The 27,657-nt window shown below is 45.8% G+C and overlaps 1 protein-coding gene across 1 annotated transcript in view; it reads left to right on the top strand.

Annotated features, from left to right (window-relative positions):
• Positions 1-208: 208 nt before the first annotated feature.
• LOC124147031 (multiple epidermal growth factor-like domains protein 10) overlaps positions 209-27,657 on the top strand; it is a 37,616-nt gene continuing 10,167 nt past the window's right edge. Inside the window, exons 1-11 of the mRNA XM_046517628.2 lie at positions 209-440; positions 7,269-7,502; positions 8,492-8,654; positions 15,275-15,402; positions 16,636-16,792; positions 17,406-17,509; positions 20,927-21,064; positions 22,297-22,434; positions 24,201-24,338; positions 24,833-24,946; positions 27,318-27,455. Of these exons, the coding sequence (XP_046373584.1) occupies positions 374-440; positions 7,269-7,502; positions 8,492-8,654; positions 15,275-15,402; positions 16,636-16,792; positions 17,406-17,509; positions 20,927-21,064; positions 22,297-22,434; positions 24,201-24,338; positions 24,833-24,946; positions 27,318-27,455 (1,519 nt within the window). The 5' untranslated portion in view covers positions 209-373. The remainder of the gene's footprint in view (positions 441-7,268; positions 7,503-8,491; positions 8,655-15,274; positions 15,403-16,635; positions 16,793-17,405; positions 17,510-20,926; positions 21,065-22,296; positions 22,435-24,200; positions 24,339-24,832; positions 24,947-27,317; positions 27,456-27,657) is intronic.

Consider the following 27,657-nt stretch of genomic DNA (forward strand, 5'->3'; position numbering starts at 1 on the left):
GCGATGTTTTATTTGTCCCGTATACCTATTACGGGCCACCCTATGTGCCTGACAACCCCAAAGCATGTATTTATAATTGTTGGATGTCATTGTTCCGGCGGTGTTACTCTGCCCCATCTGTCTCTGCTCGGGAGATCCGCGCTTCATGCGACCGGAAGTTGCCTCTTCTGTGGAGGCGGGGACAAGTCATACAACAAGACTCAGTCAAGTTAAAGGTACACCTCGTAGGTTGAGAAGACACGAATTGACACACTGTGTTCCGATCTAGTTCAGTCTCTGCAGCACAGTCTATGAGAGGGCAATGCCACTTTAAAAATTAGTGTGGTCAGAGCGTCGTGTCCCTGCAAAGGTTGATGAGGCGTCATTAAGCAAGATGGCGTCCCTCCTCTACGCTGTCTTATTGATGTCGTGCATTCCGTCACTGTCATGTTTCAAACGAGGTAAGACACTCTGTCATTAGTTCATACAGGTGTTAGGTAATTCATGTAAGTGTTTAGTTGTCAGTTGTCTCTTTATTACTGTCCGTAGAACGGCCGCCACCGTGGTCTAGTGGCAGAGCGTCCGCCCAGAGAGCGGAAGGTCCGGGGTTCGATCCCTGGCCGCGTCATACCAAAAGACGTTAAAAGATGGTACTTGTTGTTACCCTGTCTGACGCTCGGCATTAAGGGGCTAAAACAAGGACTGGTCGCCTCGGAGTCAGTATACTGTGTCTGAGTGGGGTATGCATGTTGAACTGCGGCATGGTATCTCAGTGTGCTAGCACTATAAATCGGCAAGCAGACACACACACACGTGCATGCACGTCGCTATATAAGTGCAATAATCATGGACGCGACGTTTAACCCCATTTCACCTCAAATCAACTACCTGTCCTAGTACACATCCATTATGTTGTATCAGTAAACACATAATACAGTCAGAGTTAGTACGGAGGCCGTTAACCTTGTTTGGAACCTTCACACAAACAGGAGCCAATACACATGAGTCCATAAACAGGATTCGTTAATAACCTTGTTAATCCGGACGATATCAGGGTTTCACTTTACATGCATCCTCATTATTATGTACATATTAAAATAAAGGGTTCAGGTGATCCTGGCACAGTCAGGCTGGTTAGGCTCATCATCAGCTCAGGACCCTTGCCCCCTCTACATGCAGCCCAGACAGCAAACGGGACTTCTCACAGGAAGCGCTGCCTAGTCAAACCCACCCAGAACTTTTCGGAGAATGTGAAGACTCCCCAACACTGCAGCCTTCTGCATTACCCAGATTGTCAGAAGGGCTGTATTCCTGGTAGCAAACCCGGGTACTCTCCCAATGTCAGTCAACAGATTAGGAGGTACCAAACGTAAGGCACCGAGAACAATGGGCAGTCAGACAACTTAGTATTTGGGATGCAAGCGTGGCATTTTGAAAGCGAGGTCCGCATATTTGACATGTTTTTCCTCAATCTTGTCAACCACATTGGTGTCAAAAGGGACAGAACATTCAATAATATAAATGATTCATTGGATATATCAAAAAGGACAAGATCAGGTTTGTTTGGCTGGATACGTCTGAGGCTGCATACGGGCCTATTCCAAAGAATTTTGAATTTATCTTTTTCCATGACGCCCTCTACATAGTCCGGGTCGTACCATGGACGAACCTCTGTGTCAAAACCTCAAGCATGGCGAAGACGGTTAATAAAATGATCGCGCCACTCCATCATGTCGCTTAAGATACTATGTTTGTGCCAAAGCCAGGCATCGGCTGACAATGTGTTGGACAGTCTCATTAAATGCATTACATAACCTACAATTCATGTTTACATTTTGATGCAAAATCACACATTGACGGTTTCGAGTGGGACGTGACTGGTCCTGAGCAGCAAACAGAAAGCCTTCTGTTTCACTTTTCAGGCCAGCCGACCTCATCCAAGCGAAGGGCTCTGCATGGTTGGTGACCCTCTCAACACTCGCACATAAACTCGATGCAGCGGTCGTTCAAATAGTCTCTCCTTGAAAAACTGAGCCTGGGCCGATTTGATATGGCATTTTGCTTGGTTGACACTCATTTCTGTACCGTCCAGCAGTACATAACCATCAACCAAATCAACACTGACATTGAGATTATGTCCTACATCCTTGGCTCGTTTAAGAAAACTGTGGAATGCCTTGTTTTCATCATGAGCCTTGACATGCTTCACAAGGGTGAGATTAGAGGCGGCCTTCTCACAACAAATACAGATTTCAATCTAACCCATGTGTCCATAAATGATCAAAGCTGGCGGACCATTCAGAATGCAGGATCTAAAATATCATGGTAGAATTTACACTATTCATATAAAAACAATAATAACAGCACCGTCTGCACAAACATAGTTATTCTTGCAATTAATATTTATTCAGAAGCATTTATTTGGAATTACATTTACAGGAATCGAAACCTCGAAATTAGAAACATGCTTGGTTCGCCTCCCAATTCGATACCCCTGGTGGACCAATCAGAATGCGGGATTCTAAAATGTCAAAGCAGAATTAGGACAATAAGCATCCTATGTGTTCTATGTGGAGCTATGTTAACTGTAGAGTGAGTGAGTTTAATTTTACGTCGCTTTTAGCAATATTCACGGCGGGGGACACCAGAAATGGGCTCCACACATTGTACCCATGTCGGGAATCGAACCCGGGTCTTCGGCGTGACGAGCGAACGCTTTAACCACTAGGCTACCCGACCGTCCCTGTTAACTGTAGAATTAACCTTGCTAACTTGAATGTAGAACCGTAAGCGCGGTGTGAGGCTTAAAATGTTAAATTTAGTGCGGTTAAATCTTCAGGTAACCCAGCTCTACATTGAAAATCCAATATGCTTATCTCCTTTCTAACCATGACAAAACAACACGCCAACTCTTTGTGTAATCTGAGAAGCACAAGAACATATGCCGAGATTGCTCTGTATTGTAATTTCACAAAGAAGGAACTGTTGGTAAATTTGATTATTTGTTTTTGTCTATTTAACCATCGTTCATTCCTGCAACTATATTGTAGTAACTGTAACTTAGCATGTTGTTACTTTAATAGTAGAAGAAGAAGAAGAAGTCTTTATTTGTACCAAGGCCACTGGCCCATATACAATACATACATTTGAAATAGTGTGGTACATGAAAAAAGGTAATGTCAGGTACAAATTTACAGGTTTACAGGCTTTTCATAATTACGTCTTCTTTCATAGCTGTAATACAGGTATTTACATAGTTTTCCAAGTAATTGTTAACACGAAGATGACAGTAGCGTTTTAAATTTATGAATATTTGGATACGGCAAAATGATGTTGGTAAATACAGATGTCTAATATCGTTGGAATATTCACATTCTAAAGTAAAATGATATTCATTCTCTATACTTGTTTCACATATGGGGCAGAGTCGTAAACGTAAGTCAATATCAGCCCATCTACCTTCGTTTACCTTAAGTCTTAGTAGCCCGGCTCTAAGCCTTATCAAAACATTTCGATATTTTATTTCAGTAATAATGGAAATTATTAGTAATAATAGTACATTTAGTTATTTAAAAATTCTGAAAATTAAATTAAAATTAAAAGACTGAAAAAAATACTTCCCTCCGGATATTAGCTTGCGCGGTGATGAAGCCGTCAATAAACACAACGGAAATTTAATTGTTTAAGGCATGGGGTTTTGCGGGGGGGGGGGGGGGGGGGGGGTGTGCTCACATTATTCTCTTAACATGTCACTAGTTAAAATTATGGGACAACGTGTTGAGGTTTGTGTCTCACTAAATGCAAAGTGAGTATTTCCGAGTGTCGCATCACCCGCATCTCGCCAATCTGTGTGTCTGTGATTAGCCAGTGGGAGCGGACACAAACACAAATGTCGGTCGTCAATTAGTGTCACTGAAACACTGCAAGCATTTACTGCAGCAACTCCATATTACCGACATGGAAAAATATATACGAAAGCGCAGACTTTGATTTCATGGTGAATCCTATAAAATAATCACATTTTTTAAGCATAAAAGTCAACTCCAGTATGTGTATTTTATTAATTATGTCGGAATAATCGTAACTCCAACAGTGTGGCGTCCTCGACAAAAGGGGCGGTCGGGTAGCCTAGTGGTTAAAGCGTTCGCTCGTCACGCCGAAGACCCGGGTTCGATTCCCGATATTGGTACAATGTGTGGAGCCCATTTCTGGTGTCCCCCGCCGTGATATTGCTGGAATATTGCTAAAAGCGGCGTAAAACCACACACACACGCCTTTACAACAAACACAGAAATGCCCCTTCATATGTACGCCCTTATTTGGAGCTTTCCCATGTTTAACTGCACTGCTCCAGAGCTATGTGGTAGATACCCCAGCCACGGAAGTATTCTACTCAAAGAAAGTTAAAGAACGCCCGATCTGTCTCTGTGACGATAGTATAGTGCTCCTTAATGTCTTTCGAGCAGTATGTACTTTATCACTAGGTGGATGTATATCCACAAGAGTAAAACTCATGTTTGCCCTGAGACAACTTGGTGCGCAGCCATGTCAAGACAGGCTGTATCTCGGGAATCGTTCCTCCTTCATGGATCATTTATACGATTGTGTTAATATTTGTACAGACGTTTCCAGTATTAATCGGGCAGATGCTGGCTTTACGGAATGTAATACAATTTCTTACATACCTGTGCGTAATAAACTAATGTCCTGCATTTTTAAAATTTGGGAACATTTCACCCGCTGCTACGCAGTGTAATCAAATGTTGGGATTGTGTTTACTGCTGAGTAATTGTGTTTACTGCTTACAAAATCAGTAAACATGCTATCGTGTGACTGGAAGTTTGGTCCAGCACTTGATTTCAGGTTTGTTATCACGCCGGCTCTACGACATCGACTTCGTCTGTGGTCTTCTACGACATCGACTATGTCTGTGGTCTTCTACGGCATCGACTATCTCTGTGGTCTTCTATAACACTGACTGTGTATGTGGTCTTCTACGACATCGACTATATCTGTGGTCTTCTACGACATCGACTATATCTGTGGTCTTCTATAACACTGACTGTCTCTGTGGTCTTCTACGACATCGACTATCTCTGTGGTCTTCTACGACATCGACTATATCTGTGGTCTTCTACGACATCGACTACGTCTGTGGTCTTCTACGACATCGACTATATCTGTGGTCTTCTACGACATCGACTATATCTATGGTCTTCTATAACACTGACTGTCTCTGTGGTCTTCTACGACATCGACTATCTCTGTGGTCTTCTATAACACTGACTGTCTCTGTGGTCTTCTACGACATCGACTATATCTGTGGTCTTCTACGACATCGACTATATCTGTGGTCTTCTATAACACTGACTGTCTCTGTGGTCTTCTACGACATCGACTATATCTGTGGTCTTCTACGACATCGACTACGTCTGTGGTCTTCTACGACATCGACTATCTCTGTGGTCTTCTACGACATCGACTATATCTGTGGTCTTCTATAACACTGACTGTCTCTGTGGTCTTCTACGACATCGACTATCTCTGTGGTCTTCTACGACATCGACTATATCTGTGGTCTTCTACGACATCGACTACGTCTGTGGTCTTCTACGACATCGACTATCTCTGTGGTCTTCTACGACATCGACTATATCTGTGGTCTTCTATAACACTGACTGTCTCTGTGGTCTTCTACGACATCGACTATATATGTGGTCTTCTACGACATCGACTACGTCTGTGGTCTTCTACGACATCGACTATATCTGTGGTCTTCTACGACATCGACTATATCTGTGGTCTTCTATAACACTGACTGTCTCTGTGGTCTTCTACGACATCGACTATCTCTGTGGTCTTCTATAACACTGACTGTCTCTGTGGTCTTCTACGACATCGACTATCTCTGTGGTCTTCTACGACATCGACTATATCTGTGGTCTTCTATAACACTGACTGTCTCTGTGGTCTTCTACGACATCGACTATATCTGTGGTCTTCTACGACATCGACTACGTCTGTGGTCTTCTACGACATCGACTATCTCTGTAGTCTTCTACGACATCGACTATATCTGTGGTCTTCTACGACATCGACTATATCTGTGGTCTTCTACGACATCGACTATATCTGTGGTCTTCTACGACATCGACTATATCTGTGGTCTTCTACGACATCGACTATCTCTGTGGTCTTCTACGACATCGACTATATCTGTGGTCTACTACGACATCGACTATATCTGTGGTCTTCTATAACACTGACTGTGTATGTGGCCTCTATAACACTGACTGTGTCTGTGGTCCTCTATAACACTGACTGTGTCTGTGGTCCTCTATAACACTGACTGTGCCTGTGGTTCTCTATAACACTGACTGTCTCTGTGGTCCTCTATAACACTGACTGTGTCTGTGGTCCTCTATAACACTGACTATGTCTGTGGTCCTCTATAACACTGACTGTCTCTGTGGACCTCTATAACACTGACTGTCTCTGTGGTATAACACTGACTGTCTCTGTGGACCTCTATAACACTGACTGTCTCTGTGGTATAACACTGACTGTCTCTGTGGTCCTCTATAACACTGACTGTCTCTGTGGTCCTCTATAACACTGACTGTGTCTGTGGTATAACACTGACTGTGTCTGTGGTCCTCTATAACACTGACTGTGTCTCTGGTCCACTATAACACTGACTCCGTCTGTGGTATAACACTGACTGTCTCTGTGGTCCTCTATAACACTGACTGTCTCTGTGGTCCTCTATAACACTGACTGTGTCTGTGGTATAACACTGACTGTGCCTGTGGTACTCTATAACACTGACTGTCTCTGTGGTCCTCTATAACACTGACTGTGACTGTGGTATAACACTGACTGTCTCTGTGGTCCTCTATAACACTGACTGTCTCTGTGGTCCTCTATAACACTGACTGTCTCTGTTGTCCTCTATAACACTGACTGTCTCTGTGGTCCTCTATGACACTGACTGTCTCTGTGGTCCTCTATAACACTGACTGTCTCTGTGGTCCTCTATAACACTGACTGTCTCTGTGGTCCTCTATAACACTGACTGTCTCTGTGGTCCTCTATAACACTGACTGTCTCTGTGGTCCTCTATAACACTGACTGTGTCTGTGGTATAACACTGACTGTCTCTGTGGTCCTCTATAACACTGACTGTCTCTGTGGTCCTCTATAACACTGACTGTCTCTGTGGTCCTCTATAACACTGACTGTCTCTGTGGTCCTCTACGACACTAAGTCCCCTTGTCCTCTGTGTCCAGGTTATGAAGAGTTATTCACACTGGTCACGGACTTCGACGGCAAGATCTACAAGTACAGCATGAGGAACAAGAGTATTGAACGCATCCCCGTGTCGGACTCAGGACAAGGACCCGAGGCTATTGACTACGATCCTGTTACTTCTCAAATATTCTGGTCCAACATACGATCGGATAAAATAAAGCGAGCAGATCTGGACGGTCGGAACGAAAGGACGGTCAGATCAGAAACAGAAAGTAGGTTCTTTCAAAATGACAGAGAAATGTAACATTTGATTAGACTTGATAGTGTCATGTTGTTGGGACACTAGAATATCTCAATTAATCATCCACGCATGTATATAAATGTATATATTGTGGACTCGAACCGTGGTTTAACTTGATAATGTACTTCCGGTATTGAAAGAAGTATTGAAGAACTGAGAACGAGGGTTGATTGATAAGTTCTGAGCCTTGCATGCAAGTAATGGCGGCATGGTAAAGTCGTTTGCTGTTGACACGACATGATGTCAGAGAATCATTTGAGCAAATTGTTTCGCTGTGACCAATCAGTAACATAAACAGGGGTCTGTTGGAAAATGGAAAACTTGAGGAACGTGTAGTGAAAAGGTACGTGCAGAAAAAGGGATTAAGCTATCCATGAAGATATGAATACAACAATAGGGAAGGGTGAGCCATGCTATGCCCAAATAATGAGGTGGGCGACAATGTTTAAGCGTGGCAGAGAGAGCCATGAAAACGACCCCTGTGACGTCAGCAACACCAGAAAAAAATCCAGACGGACACGCAAGTGATTGGTTCAGATGGTATTTTCCAGGAGCGAGTACATAATCATATAATTTTGGTATCAATGTGAAAAGAAATAATTTTAATGTCTTTGAGTCGTGTCTTTCATGTGAGGCTCAGAACGTCTCGTGCTACCTCTCGTATCACGCGGCGTGTGTTTACTAGTGTACGGAATCGTAATGCTGTTTTTGATTTACATGTTGTCATTGGTAAAATAGTTTAGATTCACTCCATTTACATACTTTTTTATCTAAATATGCATTTTGTAATGAGGAACGTTATCTTACATGTTTCATTATTTTCCGAAACCACATCTAATAGCTTCATTATGCATAATCCTGCTATGATATCTGCTAAACACTTCAACTAGCCCTGAATACACCACACAGCATCATTGCCCATCTTTGATAAGTTATGATGATGTATTCCCCCCTCCGCAGCGCCCCGAGGGATTGCCATCGACTACATCAACCGTCTGATGTTTTACACTGAAGAAAAGATCGACATTGTTGGCATGCATAACCTCACCAGCTCGGCTCACAAAGTCCTTCTCCGGACAGGGATGGACCGCCCACTGGCTATAACTGTCGACATGGTAGACAGGTGAGATTAAGATCATTTAGTTTATTTTGACGTCTGTTTGTTCTAATAGGTGTATATTTAATAGGTGGTTTGTTCTAATAGGTGTATATTAATAGGTGGTTTCTTCTAACAGGTGTTGATTAATAGGTGGTTTGTTCTAATAGGTGGAGCTTAATAGGTGGTTTGATCTAACAGGTGTATATTAATAGGTGGTTTGTTCTAATAGGTGTAGATTAATAGGTGGTTTGTTCTAATAGGTGTATATTAATAGGTGGTTCGTTCTAAAAGGTGTAGATTAATAGGTGGTTTGTTCTAACAGGTGTAGATTAATAGGTGGTTTGTTCTAACAGGTGTATTTTAATAGGTGGTTTGTTCTAATAGGTGTATATTAATAGGTGGTTTGTTCTAATAGGTGTAGATTAATAGGTGGTTTGTTCTAATAGGTGTATATTAATAGGTGGTTCGTTCTAAAAGGTGTAGATTAATAGGTGGTTTGTTCTAACAGGTGTATACTAATAGGTGGTTTGTTCTAATAGGTGTATATTAATAGGTGGTTTGTTCTAACAGGTGTAGATTAATAGGTGGTTTGTTCTAATAGGGGTAGATTAATAGGTGGTTTGTTCTAACAGGTGTATATTAATAGGTGGTTTGTTCTAATAGGTGTATATAAATAGGTGTTTTCTTCTAACAGGTGTAGATTAATAGGTGGTTTGTTCTAACAGGTGTATATCAATAGGTGGTTTGTTCTAATAGGTGTAAATTAATATGTGGTTTGTTCTAATAGGTATATATCAATAGTTGGTTTGTGATAAGAAGAAGACAAAAAATAATAATTCAAAACATTCTATGCAGTCAAAATCATTTTGACCCCAAGAAATATTTGAAACTACACCCATCTCCATAAGAAACTTGAATAGGTTCGATGGGCGTTATCATAAAACTGAAGTGATGCAAAAGTATAAAATGAATGACATTTTTAATTATGCAAGTATTACATTTTATTTCACATGAGAACATTCACCAGCATGCAACTTACAATAATTGATCGAACGTTCTGGAAAATGCACTTTTTATTACCAGAGGATTTAAAAACGTTTCCACAGACTCGTATGACACATTGTCGTCTGGCCTCAAGTAATACCTCTTGGGTTTGTGGTTGGATTATAATTTTCACACAACTCCATACTCCGTGTAACTTGGGAAAACTGGATGAGGGGAGTCGGTCTTACTGATCCTGGATGAGGGGAGTCGGTCTTACTGATCCTGTATGAGGGGAAACGGTCTTACTGATCCTGTATGAGGGGAGTCGGTCTTACTGAAGCTGGGTGAGGGGAGTCGGTCTTACTGAAGCTGGATGAGGGGAGTCGGTCTTACTGAAGCTGAGTGAGGGGAGTCAGTCTTACTGAAGCTGGGTGAGGGGAGTCGGTCTTACTGAAGCTGGATGAGGGGAGTCGGTCTTACTGTAGCTGGGTTAGGGGAGTCGGTCTTACTGAAGCTAGATGAGTGGAGTCGGTCTTACTGAAGTTGGGTGAGGGGAGTCGGTCTTACTGATCCTGGATGAGGGGAGTCGGTCTTACTGAAGCTGGATGAGGGGAGTCGGTCTTAGTGATCCTTGGTGAGGGGAGTCCGTCTTACTGAAGCTGGATGAGGGGAGTCGGTCTTAGTGATCCTGGGTGAGGGGAGTCGGTCTTACTGATCCTGGATGAGGGGAGTCGGTCTTACTGAAGCTGGGTGAGGGGAGTCGGTCTTACTGATCCTTGGTGAGGGGAGTCCGTCTTACAGAAGCTGGGTTAGGGGAGTCGGTCTTACTGATCCTGGATGAGGGGAGTCGGTTTTACTGAAGCAGGGTGAGGGGAGTCGGTCTTACTGATCCTTGGTGAGGGGAGTCCGTCTTACTGAAGCTGGATGAGGGGAGTCGGTCTTAGTGATCCTGGATGAGGGGAGTCGGTCTTACTGAAGCTGGGTGAGGGGAGTCGGTCTTACTGAAGCTGGGTGAGGGGAGTCGGTCTTACTGATCCTTGGTGAGGGGAGTCCGTCTTACTGAAGCTGGGTGAGGGGAGTCGGTCTTACTGAAGCTAGATGAGTGGAGTCGGTCTTACTGAAGTTGGGTGAGGGGAGTCGGTCTTACTGAAGCTGGGTGAGGGGAGTCGGTCTTACTGATCCTTGGTGAGGGGAGTCCGTCTTACAGAAGCTGGGTTAAGGGAGTCGGTCTTACTGAAGCTAGATGAGTGGAGTCGGTCTTACTGAAGTTGGGTGAGGGGAGTCGGTCTTACTGAAGCTGGGTGAGGGGAGTCGGTCTTACTGATCCTTGGTGAGGGGAGTCCGTCTTACAGAAGCTGGGTTAAGGGAGTCGATCTTACTGAAGCTGGGTGAGGGGAGTCGGTCTTACTGATCCTTGGTGAGGGGAGTCCGTCTTACTGTAGCTGGGTTAAGGGAGTCGGTCTTACTGAAGCTGGGTGAGGGGAGTCGGTCTTACTGATCCTTGGTGAGGGGAGTCCGTCTTACTGTAGCTGGATGAGGGGAGTCGGTCTTAGTGATCTTGGGTGAGGGGAGTCCGTCTTACTGTTGTTGGGTGAGGGGAGTCGGTCTTACTGAAGCTGGATGAGGGGAGTCGGTCTTACTGAAGCTGGGTGAGGGGAGTCGGTCTTCCTGAAGCTGGGTGAGGAGAGTCCGTCTTACTGAAGCTGGTTGAGGGGAGTCGGTCTTACTGAAGCTGGTTGAGGGGAGTCGGTCTTACTGAAGCTGGGTGAGGGGAGTCGGTCTTACTGAAGCTGGTTGAGGGGAGTCGGTCTTAGTGATCTTGGATGAGGGGAGTCGGTATTACTGAAGCTGGGTGAGGGGAGTCGGTATTACTGAAGTTGGGTGAGGGGAGTCGGTATTACTGAAGCTGGATGAGGGGAGTCGGTATTACTGAAGCTGGATGAGGGGAGTCGGTATTACTGAAGCTGGATGAGGGGAGTCGGTCTTACTGAAGCTGGGTGAGGAGAGTCGGTATTACTGAAGTTGGGTGAGGGGAGTCGGCCTTACTGAAGCTGGTTGAGGGGAGTCGGTCTTACTGAAGCTGGATGAGGGGAGTCGGTCTTACTGAAGCTGGGTGAGGGGAGTCGGTCTTCCTGAAGCTGGGTGAGGAGAGTCGGTCTTACTGAAGCTGGTTGAGGGGAGTCGGTCTTACTGAAGCTGGTTGAGGGGAGTCGGTCTTACTGAAGCTGGGTGAGGGGAGTCGGTCTTACTGAAGCTGGTTGAGGGGAGTCGGTCTTAGTGATCTTGGATGAGGGGAGTCGGTATTACTGAAGCTGGGCGAGGGGAGTCGGTCTTACTGAAGCTGGTTGAGGGGAGTCGGTCTTACTGAAGCTGGTTGAGGAGAGTCGGTCTTACTGAAGCTGGTTGAGGGGAGTCGGTCTTACTGAAGCTGGATGAGGGGAGTCGGTCTTACTGAAGCTGGGTGAGGGGAGTCGGTCTTACTGAAGCTGGGTGAGGGGAGTCGGTATTACTGAAGTTGGGTGAGGGGAGTCGGTCTTACTGAAGCTGGTTGAGGGGAGTCGGTCTTACTGAAGCTGGGTGAGGGGAGTCGGTCTTACTGAAGTTGGGTGAGGGGAGTCGGTATTACTGAAGTTGGGTGAGGGGAGTCGGTCTTACTGAAGCTGGTTGAGGGGAGTCGGTCTTACTGAAGCTGGATGAGGGGAGTCGGTCTTACTGAAGCTGGGTGAGGGGAGTCGGTCTTAGTGATCTTGGATGAGGGGAGTCGGTATTACTGAAGCTGGGTGAGGGGAGTCGGTCTTACTGAAGCTGGTTGAGGGGAGTCGGTCTTACTGAAGCTGGATGAGGGGAGTCGGTCTTACTGAAGCTGGGTGAGGGGAGTCGGTCTTAGTGATCTTGGATGAGGGGAGTCGGTATTACTGAAGCTGGATGAGGGGAGTCGGTCTTACTGAAGCTGGGTGAGGGGAGTCGGTATTACTGAAGTTGGGTGAGGGGAGTCGGTCTTACTGAAGCTGGTTGAGGGGAGTCGGTCTTACTGAAGCTGGGTGAGGGGAGTCGGTCTTACTGAAGTTGGGTGAGGGGAGTCGGTCTTACTGAAGTTGGGTGAGGGGAGTCGGTCTTACTGAAGCTGGGTGAGGGGAGTCGGTCTTACTGAAGCTGGGTGAGGGGAGTCGGTATTACTGAAGTTGGGTGAGGGGAGTCGGTCTTACTGAAGCTGGTTGAGGGGAGTCGGTCTTACTGAAGCTGGGTGAGGGGAGTCGGTCTTACTGAAGTTGGGTGAGGGGAGTCGGTATTACTGAAGTTGGGTGAGGGGAGTCGGTCTTACTGAAGCTGGTTGAGGGGAGTCGGTCTTACTGAAGCTGGATGAGGGGAGTCGGTCTTACTGAAGCTGGGTGAGGGGAGTCGGTCTTAGTGATCTTGGATGAGGGGAGTCGGTATTACTGAAGCTGGGTGAGGGGAGTCGGTCTAACTGAAGCTGGTTGAGGGGAGTCGGTCTTACTGAAGCTGGGTGAGGGGAGTCGGTCTTAGTGATCTTGGATGAGGGGAGTCGGTATTACTGAAGCTGGGTGAGGGGAGTCGGTCTTACTGAAGCTGGTTGAGGGGAGTCGGTCTTACTGAAGCTGGTTGAGGGGAGTCGGTCTTAGTGATCTTGGATGAGGGGAGTCGGTATTACTGAAGCTGGGTGAGGGGAGTCGGTATTACTGAAGCTGGGTGAGGGGAGTCGGTCTTACTGAAGCTGGGTGAGGGGAGTCGGTCTTACTGAAGCTGGTTGAGGAGAGTCGGTCTTACTGAAGCTGGTTGAGGGGAGTCGGTCTTACTGAAGCTGGATGAGGGGAGTCGGTCTTACTGAAGCTGGGTGAGGGGAGTCGGTCTTACTGAAGCTGGGTGAGGGGAGTCGGTATTACTGAAGTTGGGTGAGGGGAGTCGGTCTTACTGAAGCTGGTTGAGGGGAGTCGGTCTTACTGAAGCTGGGTGAGGGGAGTCGGTCTTACTGAAGTTGGGTGAGGGGAGTCGGTATTACTGAAGTTGGGTGAGGGGAGTCGGTCTTACTGAAGCTGGTTGAGGGGAGTCGGTCTTACTGAAGCTGGATGAGGGGAGTCGGTCTTACTGAAGCTGGGTGAGGGGAGTCGGTCTTAGTGATCTTGGATGAGGGGAGTCGGTATTACTGAAGCTGGGTGAGGGGAGTCGGTCTTACTGAAGCTGGTTGAGGGGAGTCGGTCTTACTGAAGCTGGATGAGGGGAGTCGGTCTTACTGAAGCTGGGTGAGGGGAGTCGGTCTTAGTGATCTTGGATGAGGGGAGTCGGTATTACTGAAGCTGGATGAGGGGAGTCGGTCTTACTGAAGCTGGGTGAGGGGAGTCGGTATTACTGAAGTTGGGTGAGGGGAGTCGGTCTTACTGAAGCTGGTTGAGGGGAGTCGGTCTTACTGAAGCTGGGTGAGGGGAGTCGGTCTTACTGAAGTTGGGTGAGGGGAGTCGGTCTTACTGAAGTTGGGTGAGGGGAGTCGGTCTTACTGAAGCTGGGTGAGGGGAGTCGGTCTTACTGAAGCTGGGTGAGGGGAGTCGGTATTACTGAAGTTGGGTGAGGGGAGTCGGTCTTACTGAAGCTGGTTGAGGGGAGTCGGTCTTACTGAAGCTGGGTGAGGGGAGTCGGTCTTACTGAAGTTGGGTGAGGGGAGTCGGTATTACTGAAGTTGGGTGAGGGGAGTCGGTCTTACTGAAGCTGGTTGAGGGGAGTCGGTCTTACTGAAGCTGGATGAGGGGAGTCGGTCTTACTGAAGCTGGGTGAGGGGAGTCGGTCTTAGTGATCTTGGATGAGGGGAGTCGGTATTACTGAAGCTGGGTGAGGGGAGTCGGTCTAACTGAAGCTGGTTGAGGGGAGTCGGTCTTACTGAAGCTGGGTGAGGGGAGTCGGTCTTAGTGATCTTGGATGAGGGGAGTCGGTATTACTGAAGCTGGGTGAGGGGAGTCGGTCTTACTGAAGCTGGTTGAGGGGAGTCGGTCTTACTGAAGCTGGTTGAGGGGAGTCGGTCTTAGTGATCTTGGATGAGGGGAGTCGGTATTACTGAAGCTGGGTGAGGGGAGTCGGTATTACTGAAGCTGGGTGAGGGGAGTCGGTCTTACTGAAGCTGGGTGAGGGGAGTCGGTCTTACTGAAGCTGGGTGAGGGGAGTCGGTCTTACTGAAGTTGGGTGAGGGGAGTCGGTCTTACTGAAGCTGGGTGAGGGGAGTCGGTCTTACTGAAGCTGGGTGAGGGGAGTCGGTCTTACTGAAGCTGGATAAAGGGAGACGGTCTTACTGAAGCTGGATGCGGGGAGTCTATCTTACTGAAGCTGGTTTGAATGTGCTACAATTTACCATGGTGACCATCATTCCACAATTAACCGGCTTCAGGAACGTCGTCCGTTGACCCTCTCCAACATGCAGTGATAAACACTTATTATTCACTTATCTTGCTGTAACCTCTGCCAGTTTTGAACTGCGTTTCTCATGAAAACTGCCATGTCTTCTACCTTTTACCTTTACCACTTTTACCACGCGTCTCTTTTTGGAGTGCAGTGCATGCATGTAGAAAATAGACAGAAAAATTCCGCTTTGTCTACGGTTCTTGTGGAAGCTAACCCACTGATGATGCATATGACAAGTGCAGTATTGTCGTTGACAGAGTGTTCTATTGGAGTGACATCGGCACGCCAGCGAAGATAGAGATGGCGAATTATGACGGAACTGGCCGAAAAGTTTTGAAGTCCGACAACATGAAGTGGCCTATAGCACTTTCGCTTGATGAGTCACGTAAGGCTGCACTTAATGTTTACTCTCATTAAACTGTCTGGATTACTATTGTTGTTTCATGTTAAGGCTCGCGATGTGACTCCGGTGAGGGTATCTATGAGAGGGTCCTTGTGAGGGTCGAGATGAGGGTCTAGAGGATCTAGATGAGGGTCCATGAGGGTCTAGATGATCTAGATGAGGGTCCATGTGACGGTCTAGATGAGGGTCTAGACGAGTATCTATAAGAGGGTCAATGTGAGGGTCTAAATGAGGGTCAAGAGGATCTAGATGAGGGTCCATGTGACGGTCTAGATAAGGGTCTAGACGAGTATCTATAAGAGAGTCCATGTGAGGGTCTAGATGAGGGTCTAGAGGATCTAGATGAGGGTCTATATGAGGATCCATGTGACGGTCTAGATGAGGGTCTAGACGAGTATCTATAAGAGGGTCAATGTGAGGGTCTATATGTGGGTCTAGAGGATCTAGATGAGGGTCCATGTCCATGTCTTGATGAGGGGCCAGGTGAATGTCTAGATGAGGTCCAGGTGAGGGTCCGGGTGAGGGTCTAGACGAGGGTCAAGGTGAGTGTCTAGATGAGGGTCCAGATGAGGGTCCATGTAAGTGTCTAGATTAGGGTCCAGGTGAGGGTCTAGACGAGGATCTAGATGAGGGTCCATGTGAGTGTCTAGATGAGGGTCCATGTGAGTGTCTAGATGAGGGTCCATGTGAGTGTCTAGAGAGGGTTCATGTGAGGGTCTAGAAGATGGTTCATGTGGGGGTCTAGAAGAGGGTTCATGTGAGGGTCTTGTCGGGGTTCTGGATGGCGGTTCAAGTGAGGATCTAGAAGAGGGTTCATGTGTTCAGATGCTGATTCACTTGGACGATGAAGTATCTACAGTAAAAGATCGCGAACTAGTCTCATGAACCTATTTTTGTAGCCAATAACGTTTCTAGAATTGCTCTATTTATTTGCACGCTGTCAATAATGTACCTAGATATATTAATATAACTAATAAAGTTATTTAATTGAGGACAATTGATCACTAGCAGCAGTTGTCTTGACCCAAACTCCTAATCTTATATGGGAAGGGAGGTATTCCAGCCTTATACCTCATAAATGGTTTAAATGACATCGTATTACGTTTGTATAGATCCTACCTCTTTCAATTTAGTGTGAAATGGAACACGTTAGGCACAACCATGACAATATATACATCTCTGTGCTTGGGTCATGAAATTCGACTTCATTTTCAGGTACTAAGCTGTTCTGGTGCGATGGAAGCAAAAAGAAGATTCAGTATTTAGATTTAAGTTCTATGAGGACAACTGTCGTGCTGAGTAACTACAACACACACTACTACGACGTCCAATACGTCGACGGAAATCTATACTTCGTGGATCTCCTTAAGAGGTACTTCTGTCAGTTCCTGTAGGGAATGAGTTAATGTGTTGGGGCTATTTGAGTTAGTGAGTGAGGTTTTGCGCCGCTTTTAGCAATATTCCAGCAATATCACGGCGGGAGACACCAGAAATGGGTTTCACACACTCTACCCATGTCGGGAATCGAACCAGGGTCTTCGGCGTGACAAGCGAACGCTTTAACCACTCGGCTCACCGAGGCTATTTGAACAGTGTATAAGTTATATCAAATACAGTAAAAGTTTATAACGAACACGCTTATAACGAACTGAAGGATATAACGAAATGTTTTTGTCCCCGTCCATTTGTTGTAATTATGCTGTATATGTGCCTATATCGAACTACGGTTATTACGAATTAAATTTAGCTGTCCCTTTAAGTTCGTTATAACCGTAGTTTACTGTATAGGACAAATGTTGGATGCCTAGCTCGAGACAGGTAGAGTGCCTACATAGACCCTGTTCACATTGTTGAAAGTTTAGAATTTCGTTCGGAATTTTATCTTTACTTTTCGTATTTAGCCCTCTGCGTCTACGTTGCGGGTTATACGCAGATGAAACAAGAGGTGAACAGTCTTGTGACGTATTTTTGTAAATCTCCTTCAGAAACGTGTTTCAGTCAGTGCCGGCAACGGGTGGGACCGTGACGACATACGCCTTTGGGAAAACCATGTCGAAGTGGCGCAAGATTAGGCTGATCAAACTCAGAGGTGAACTGGCGTCACGTAGTATATCACATTCATCGGTCAACAATCAAAGCTACACCCCTAACCACTATTCACAGTAAACCCCTCGTTCTTCACCCCTCAGGCCTCAAAACTAACCTCTTACCCCAAATCACTCACCCTCAACCCCCAACACTAACCTCTAACCCCAAATCACTCATCCTCAACCCCCAACCCTAACAACTTACCCGACATCACTCACCCTCAACCCCCAACGCTAACCTCTGACCCCAAATCACTCACCCTCAATCCCCAACACTAAACTCTAACCCCAAATCACTCACCCTCAACCCCAAACGCTAACCCCTAATCCCAAGTCACTTACCCTCTACCCCCAACGCTAACAACTTACCCAACATCACTCATCCTCAACTCCCAAGGCTAAGCTCTGACCCCAAATCACTCACCCTCAACCCCCAACACCAACATCTGACCCCAAATCACTCATCCTCAACCCCCAACGCTAACCCCTAACACCAAGTCACTCACCCTCAACCCCCAACGCTAACCTCTAACCCCAAATCACTCATCCTCAACCCCCAAAACTAACCTCTAACCCAAAATCACTCACTCTCAACCCCTAATACTAACCTCTAACCCCAAATCACTCACCCTCAACACACACCTCCCCCCCCCCCCCCCCCCCCCAACGCTACCCCTCACCCCACATCACTCATCCTCAACCCCAAACACTAACCTCTAACCCCACATCATTCATCCCAAACCCCCAACACTAACCTCTAACCCAAAATCACTCACCCTCAACCCCCCAACGCTAACCTCTAGCCCCACATCACTCCTCCTCAACCCCCAACACTAACCTCTAACCCCAAATCACTCACCCTCAACCCCCAACACCATCATCTAACCCCAAATCACTAACCCTAAACACCCCACCCACCCACCCCCCCCCCACACCCCACCCCCACCGCTACCCCTCACCCCACATCACTCATCCTCAACCCCAAACACTAACCTCTAACCCCACATCATTCATCCCAAACCCCCAACACTAACCTCTAACCCAAAATCACTAACCCTCAACCCCCCAACGCTAACCTCTAGCCCCACATCACTCCTCCTCAACCCCCAACACTAACCTCTAACCCCAAATCACTCACCCTCAACCCCAAACACCATCATCTAACCCCAAATCACTAACCCTAAACACCCCCTCCCCCCCCCCCCCCCACCCCACCCCCACCGCTACCCCTCACACACATCACTCATCCTCAACTCCCAACGCTAACCTCTGACCCCAAATCACTCACCCTCAATCCCCAACACTAACCCCTTACCCCATATTACTCACCCTCAACCCCCAACACTAACATCTGACCCCAAATCACTCACCCTCAACCCCGAACGCTAACCCCTAACACCAAGTCACTCACCCTCAACCCCCAACGCTAACCTCTTACCCCAAATCACTCATCCTCAACCCCTTAAACTAACCTCTCACCCCAAATCACTCACTCTCAACCCCTAATACTAACCTCTAACCCCAAATCACTCACCCTCAACCCCCAACGCTAACCCCTAACACCAAGTCACTCATCCTCAACCCCCAACACTAACCTCTAACCCCACATCACTCATCCCAAACCCCCAACACTAATAACCTCTAACCCCAAATCACTCACTTTCAAACCCCCCCCCCCCCCCCCCCCCAACGCTAACCTCTAACCCCACATCACTCCTCCTCAACCCCCAACACTAACCTCTAACCCAAAATCACTCACCCTCAACCCCCAACACCATCATCTAACCCCAAATCACTCACCCTCAACACACATCCCCCCCCCCCCCCCACCACAACCACCACCACCGCTACCCCTCTCCCCACATCACTCATCCTCAACACCCAACACTAACCTCTAACCCCACATCACTCATCCTAAACCCCAAACACTAACCTCTAACCCCAAATCACTCACCCTCAACCCCCCAAACGCTAACCTCTGACCCCACATCACTCACCCTCAACCCCCAACACTAACCACTAACCCCACATCACTCACCCTCAACCCCCAACGCTAACCTCTGACCCCACATCACTCCTCCTCAACCCCCAACACTTACCTCTAACCCCAAATCATTTACCCTCAACCCCCAACACTAACCTCTAACCCCAAATCACTCACCCTCAACCCCCAACACTAACCTCTAACCCCTAATCACTCACCCTCAACCCCCAACACTAACGTCTAACCCCAAATCACTCATCCTCAACCCCATGACCAACCTCTAACCCCAAATCACTCACCCCAACCCCCAACACTAACGTCTAACCCCAAATCACTCACCCTCAAACCCCCCCCCCCCCCCCACCAACGCTACCCCTCACCCCACATCACTCATCCTCAACCCCCAACACTAACCTCTAACCCCACATCACTCATCCCAACCCCTAACACCAACCTCCAACCCAAAATCACTCACCCTCAACCCCCCAACGCGTACCTCTAACCCCACATCACTCCTCCTCAACCCCCAACACTTACCTCTAACCCCAAATCACTCACCCTCAACCCCCAAAACTAACCACAAACCCCAAATCACTCATCTTCAACCCCCAACACTAACCTTTAACCCCTAACCCAACTCCCCTCTCACCCCAAACATCATACTACATACACCACTTCGAGACCCTTCAACCTTCACCTTTAACCTCCAAACCCTCAAGCTGACCATTGGTGCGTTCTTTCTAATGGTAATACTTTTTGTTTAGTTTATGAAACTGCATTTATTCAACGGATTCACTTACGGTTTCTACGAAATGTCACGGCTAAAGCAAGTTGGTGCATATTCTTTTTGCATACATTTCACAATTGTTACCAGGATGTTTGGTTGTTGCCAAGCAAGCTTAAATAAACTGATCTCAAAACATTACATATACATCTTATTGAAAGAAATCTCTCCGGTTCGCATGGAGGTTAAATTACCTTCCATGTGTCAGTCCTACAGAGAAAACACCACAGAAGTCAACCTTGTTCAAGAACAACGGATGACGTCATATCGTTTTAAAAAATGATGCAACGTGACATCGGATCGGTGCAACTGAACACCAGCATTGATCATCTCTAATAGGCGTATATCCGAATGTTAATACAATCGTTCTATTCCACTGATGTTTTTTACGGTTGTTATCGGGTATATAACTCACACACTGAGTGTTCAAATCGGCGTCATGCTTACCTTCATGACGGGGGCGGTCGGGTAGCCTAGTGGTTAAAGCGTTTGCCGTCACGCCGAAAACCCGGATTCGATTCCCGACATGGGTACAATGTGTTAAGCCCATTTCTGGTGTCCCCCGCCGTGATATTGCTGGAATATAGCTAAAAGTGGCGTAAAACCATACTCACTCACTCAACTAACTCGTCATTGTTACTATTACGACAGTGTGTCAGGACATGGCGTGGGGTCCCAACTGCACCAACAACTGTGGAAACTGCCAAAATGATGCAGTGTGCAACAAGGTGAATGGACACTGCCCAGGGAGCTGCAAGCCAGGGTACTCCAGGCCTACGTGCGAGAATGGTATGTTCTTTATTGTTAATGTGAGGTGAGGTAAAGTGGTTGTTTAACGTCGCGTTCAGGATTATTGCAAATATATAGTGACGTTCGTGCATGCAGTTTCTGTACTGCCAGAACCAGTTACAGCCGGGACTTAGGTTGGTTTCATAGTCCTTGTTTTAGTCCCTTAATGCGGAATGTCAGGCAGGGTAACAACAAGTACCATCTTTTAACGTCTTTTGGTATTCCGCTCTCCGGGCAGACCACTAGACAACGGAGGCGGTCTATCGTCAATGTCATTAACTGGATATACATGTATATACTACTAAACAGGCTACATGGCAATTAGGAACAAAGCACTGCCACACATGTTGAGATCACAACGGAAAGAGGCGGTGCATAACAAATGACACACGAATAAAGGTCAAGGTCAAAGAATGTCAATAACCGTTCTGACCACCATGATTGTCTGGCATCGTCTTCCAATAAACTGAATCAGATTCCGGATTACAGGTCTTGAAATGTTCTGATGCTCATCCAATAAAGCCAAATACAAAGCCGGGGACGGCGTCGTCGCACACGTCGATCCACTGAAAACGACGGCTCTCAATCGCTGTTATGACCAGTTGGGATGGTTTAAACACAACTGTCTGAATCCCTGGCGATGATGTCGTGTAAGGATTGGGCCACGCTCTGATCTCCTTGGACGTATGCCAGCGTCACGCACACGCTCCCTGGCGGTTTGATCCGAGATTATCCGGAGTCCAAGAAGTGCAGTGTACCGAAGCAAACCTGTTCCGTAAATATCGTAGATGAACCTGTCCTTCGCGGGTGTGGTGACACGTGGTATTCTATGACGATGTCGATCACGTGATGTTCCATGTTCCATGATGCCTCCGTATTATGATCTAGGACACTTTTAAGCGCCGAGCAACCGCTGATTCGACTTGCTAGCCTCTAAATGCACAATTGTATTTTTTCGCTGCGCCTCTGTAAGTCTCGGCATAACTTCAAATGAGAATTCACTTCTTTTAACTGTGACTAAAGCGGGCAGACCAATGGCATTTGTGGTGAAAATGCAAGTGCAAAGTGCACCTGATGCAAGTGCAAAACACCTGCATGATGTTCTGTCCCCATATGTACAGACACCCAGAGTACAGATGTGTACCCGTGCACCCCGAGTGATGAAGCATGTAACCACTTCCTATCCTATTACTTACCTACTAACTCCATCACATTCAACTGTCTTCTTGCAGAATGCCCTAAGGGCTTCTATGGAGTTGGCTGTTTGTCCGTCTGTGGACACTGTCACGACCTTGACACCTGTAACCACCTGACGGGCACATGCTTGTATGGATGTGCTGCCGGATGGGACGGGAGGAACTGTTCACGAGGTAGGTGTACACTGTACACGAGGTAGATATACACTGTACACGAGGTAAGTATACACTGTACACGGGGTAGGCATACACTGTACACGAGGTAGACATACACTGTACACGAGGTAGGTATACACTGTACACGAGGTAGGTACACTGTACACGAGGTAGATATACACTGTACACGAGGTAGGTATACACTGTACACGAGGTAGATATATACTGTACACGAGGTAGATATATACTGTACAGGAGGTAGATATACACTGTACACGAGGTAGGTATTCACTGTACACGAGGTAGGTGTACACTGTACACGAGGTAGGTGTACACTGTACACGAGGTAGGTGTACACTACTTGAGGTATGTATACACTGTACACGAGGTAGGTATACACTGTACACGAGGTAGGTGTACACTGTACACGAGGTAGGTGTACACTGTACACGAGGTAGATATACACTGTACATGAGGTAGGTATACACTGTACACGAGGTAGATATATACTGTACACGAGGTAGGTATACACTGTACACGAGGCAGGTATACACTGTACACGAGGTAGGTATACACTGTACACGAGGTAGGTATACACTGTACACGAGGTAGGTATACACTGTACACGAGGTAGATATACACTGTACACGAGGTAGGTATACACCGTACACGAGGTAGATATACACTGTACACGAGGTAGATATACACTGTACACGAGGTAGATATACACTGTAAACGAGGTAGGTATACACTGTACACGAGGTAGATATATACTGTACACGAGGTAGGTATACACTGTACACGAGGTAGGTATACACTGTACACGAGGTAGGTATATACTGTACACGAGGTAGGTATACACTGTACACGAGGTAGGTATACACTGTACACGAGGTAGATATACACTGTACACGAGGTAGATATACACTGTACACGAGGTAGATATACACTGTACACGAGGTAGGTATACACTGTACACGAGGTAGATATACACTGTACACGAGGTAGATATACACTGTACACGAGGTAGATATACACTGTACACGAGGTAGGTATTCACTGTACACGAGGTAGGTATACACTGTACACGAGGTAGGTGTACACTGTACACGAGGTAGGTGTACACTACTTGAGGTATGTATACACTGTACACGAGGTAGGTATACACTGTACACGAGGTAGGTGTACACTGTACACGAGGTAGGTGTACACTGTACACGAGGTAGATATACACTGTACACGAGGTAGGTATACACTGTACACGAGGTAGATATATACTGTACACGAGGTAGGTATACACTGTACACGAGGTAGATATACACTGTACACGAGGTAGGTATACACTATACACGAGGTAGATATACACTGTACACGAGGTAGATATACACTGTACACGAGGTAGATATACACTGTACACGAGGTAGGTATTCACTGTACACGAGGTAGGTATACACTGTACACGAGGTAGGTGTACACTGTACACGAGGTAGGTGTACACTACTTGAGGTATGTATACACTGTACACGAGGTAGGTATACACTGTACACGAGGTAGGTGTACACTGTACACGAGGTAGGTATACACTGTACACGAGGGAGGTATACACTGTAATCGAAGTACATTTATATTCACGAGGTAGACATACACATATGCACAGAGAACTAGCTTTTTGAACAATAAAACAAGACGTTCAGATTGTTTGTGTCTACTTGTATATGAGCTCCTGATTAGAGGTTCCTGTCTCCTACATACAACAGTATCTCGCTTTATGGTTTGAAACACAGGGTGCCCTGAGGGTAAACATGGCCGGAAGTGCGCCACCTCTTGTGGCCATTGTAAAGATGGGTCTCCCTGTATGAGGACCAGCGGAAACTGCACAGACGGATGTGAGCCAGGGTGGGGCGGAGCCCAGTGCAAGGAAGGTGCGAATCATAACTTCCCACATTCTGAATGTCAGATCTGAAATTTAACCTTTTAACATATACATGCGGAATTGTTTGTTGGTTTGCTGTTTAACGCCGCACTCTGCAATATTTCAACTATCTGACGGCGCTCTATAAATAATTGAGTCTAGACCGTAAAATCAAGTGATTGATATATATATATCCTCTAACTTGGAAGATGCATGTTGTCGTATCCAAAACTGCGTGGATCGATGCTCATGATATCAATCGCTGGATTGACTGGTCCAACTTCGATATTTATAGACCGAGGTCATATGGCTGAGTGCGGTGTTAAGCAACAAACAAACAAAATTGGAAAAAATATGTTAAATTTGGATAAAAAAGCATCAAAGCTTTAACTACTTACTTTAGTATATTTATTTCTTAATCTTTCAGGATATCAAATGTCACTTAAGGTTTCTTTTAATGAAATATTGAGAGAGTAAATTAAGATGTATTTTGCATCTTATCAGAATGCTTAAACGGGACCTTTGGTGAGGCTTGCCAGTACAAGTGCCAGTGTTGCGATGGGTCAGTCTGTGACAAGGTGACAGGCCGGTGCCCGTATGAGAACGTCACTATCAGAGGTATGTAGCTTGACAAACACGCTTTACACACCTTCGCCGTGCAGCCAGGGCGCCAGTGTGAATACATGTTCCATGTACGAATAGCATCTCGTCTGTAGTCAATGCAAAAGTGACAATGTAGATACAAGAAAAAAAAACTATAAGGTCTCAACGTAAAAACAAGAAAAAACTATATTGTGGCAATGTGGATACAAGAAAAAACTATTAGGTCTCAATGTAAATACAAGAAAAAACTATATTGTGGCAATGTAGATACAAGACAGAAACTGAATGTGGCAATGTAGATACAAGACAGAAACAGTATGTGGCAATGTAGATACAAGACAGAAACTGTATGTGGCAGTGTAAATACAAGAAAAAACTATATTGTGGCAATGTAGATACAAGACAGAAACTGTATGTGGCAATGTAGATACAAGACAGAAACTGTATGTGGCAATGTAGATACAAGACAGAAACTGTATGTGGCAATGTAGATACAAGACAGAAACGGTATGTGGCAGTGTAGATACAAGACAGAAACTGTATGTGGCAGTGTAGATACAAGACAGAAACTGTATGTGGCAATGTAGATACAAGACAGAAACTGTATGTGGCAATGTAGATACAAGACAGAAACTGTATGTGGCAATGTAGATACAAGACAGAAACTGTATGCGGCAATGTACATACAAGACAGAAACTGTATGTGGCAATGTAGATACAAGACAGAAACTGTATGTGGCAGTGTAGATACAAGACAGAAACTGTATGTGGCAATGTAGATACAAGACAGAAACTGTATGTGGCAGTGTAGATACAAGACAGAAACTGTATGTGGCAGTGTAGATACAAGACAGAAACTGTATGTGGCAATGTAGATACAAGACAGAAACTGTATGTGGTAGTGTAAATACAAGACAGAAACTGTATGTGGCAGTGTAGATACAAGACAGAAACTGTATGTGGCAATGTAGATACAAGACAGAAACTGTATGTGGCAATGAAGATACAAGACAGAAACTGTATGTGGCAATGTAGATACAAGACAGAAACTGTATGTGGCAATGTAGATACAAGACAAAAACTGTATGTGGCAGTTTATATACAAGACAGAAACTGTATGTTGCAATGTAGATACAAGACAGAAACTGTATGTGGCAATGTAGATACAAGTCAGAAACAGTATGTGGCAATGTAGATACATGACAGAAACTGTATGTGGCAATGTAGAAACAAGACAGAAACTGTATGTGGCAATGTAGATACAAGACAGAAACTGTATGTGGCAGTGTAGATACAAGACAGAAACTGTATGTGGCAATGTAGATACAAGACAGAAACTGTATGTGGCAGTGTAGATACAAAACAGAAACTGTATGTGGCAATGTAGATACAAGACAGAAACTGTATGTGGCAGTGTAGATACAAGACAGAAACTGTATGTGGCAGTGTACATCCAAGACAGAAACTGTATGTGGCAGTGTAGATACAAGACAGAAACTGTATGTGGCAATGTAGATACAAGACAGAAACTGTATGTGGCAGTGTAGATACAAGACAGAAACTGTATGTGGCAATGTAGATACAAGACAGAAACTGTATGTGGCAATGTACATCCAAGACAGAAACTGTATGTGGCAGTGTAGATACAAGACAGAAACTGTATGTGGCAATGTAGATACAAGACAGAAACTGTATGTGGCAATGTAGATACAAGACAGAAACTGTATGCGGCAATGTAGATACAATGACGAAACTGGTCCTTGATTGTCGTTCAGATAGCCTTTCCTTGTAAAAATGAGTCTGGGCTGATTAATGTGGCACTTCGCTTGGTTGACACTCAGTTCTGTAAACGTCCAGCAGCACAAAAGTGCACAACATAATTCTATCATGAAGAGCCTCCACGCTCATCAAACCACGCCTCCCACTATAACTGGTAAATGTATGCGATTGAGGGAAGAGCGAAGGTAGTAGTAGTAGCAGTAGTAGTAGTAGTAGTAGTAGTAGTAGTAGTAGTAGTAGTAGTAGTAGTTATGAAGTGGTGTGCGAAGCCAGTACAGTTGAGTACGGTGTGACAATGTCGCTCCAAGCGATCAGGGCACAAGCTACACTGAATGTCAACCAGCACCTAGAGGCCACAAATCAACTGATAAAACACACAAACCCATCCCATTCTTAATCACCTTTCAAAACAATAGACATCGATCAGAGTTCCTTGGTACCACGTGATCATATCGCTACGACTGTGATGGGTCTACGTATCCATTCACTGGTCGAAGGGATTATGAGAGGGGTGGATAAGAACAATTTTAAAAGTTGGCTCAGTTTCAATTTACAACGAATTGTAAACATTGTAAAATGTGAAACTATTTCTGAATTGTCTTGAAAGTATGTCCGGTCGACCGGTACGGGTTCAACTGCAGCACCTCCTGCGGACAGTGTATGGATGGCCAGCCGTGCAATGAGACTACGGGCAGGTGCCCCACAGGGTGTGATGCAGGGTGGATGGGCGACATTTGTAAAACGGGTAGGTGTGTTAACGACAAACAGTGTGTAGTTTTGTCAGTCTGTTGTTATACTTAAGTATGTAATGTTAATAAGAACCTGATCTTCCGCTAGAACGGACTATTTATAAAAGGAATTAATGTTTCTAGGAAGGTTACATATGATAAACTTGTTGGGGGGGGGGGGGGGGGGGGTATTATGGGAATTTGTCAGAATAAATGAGC

The sequence above is a fragment of the Haliotis rufescens genome, unplaced genomic scaffold, assembly GCF_023055435.1.
Source record: "Haliotis rufescens isolate VD_foot unplaced genomic scaffold, xgHalRufe1.0.p SCAF_1, whole genome shotgun sequence".
Classification (NCBI taxonomy): domain Eukaryota; kingdom Metazoa; phylum Mollusca; class Gastropoda; order Lepetellida; family Haliotidae; genus Haliotis; species Haliotis rufescens.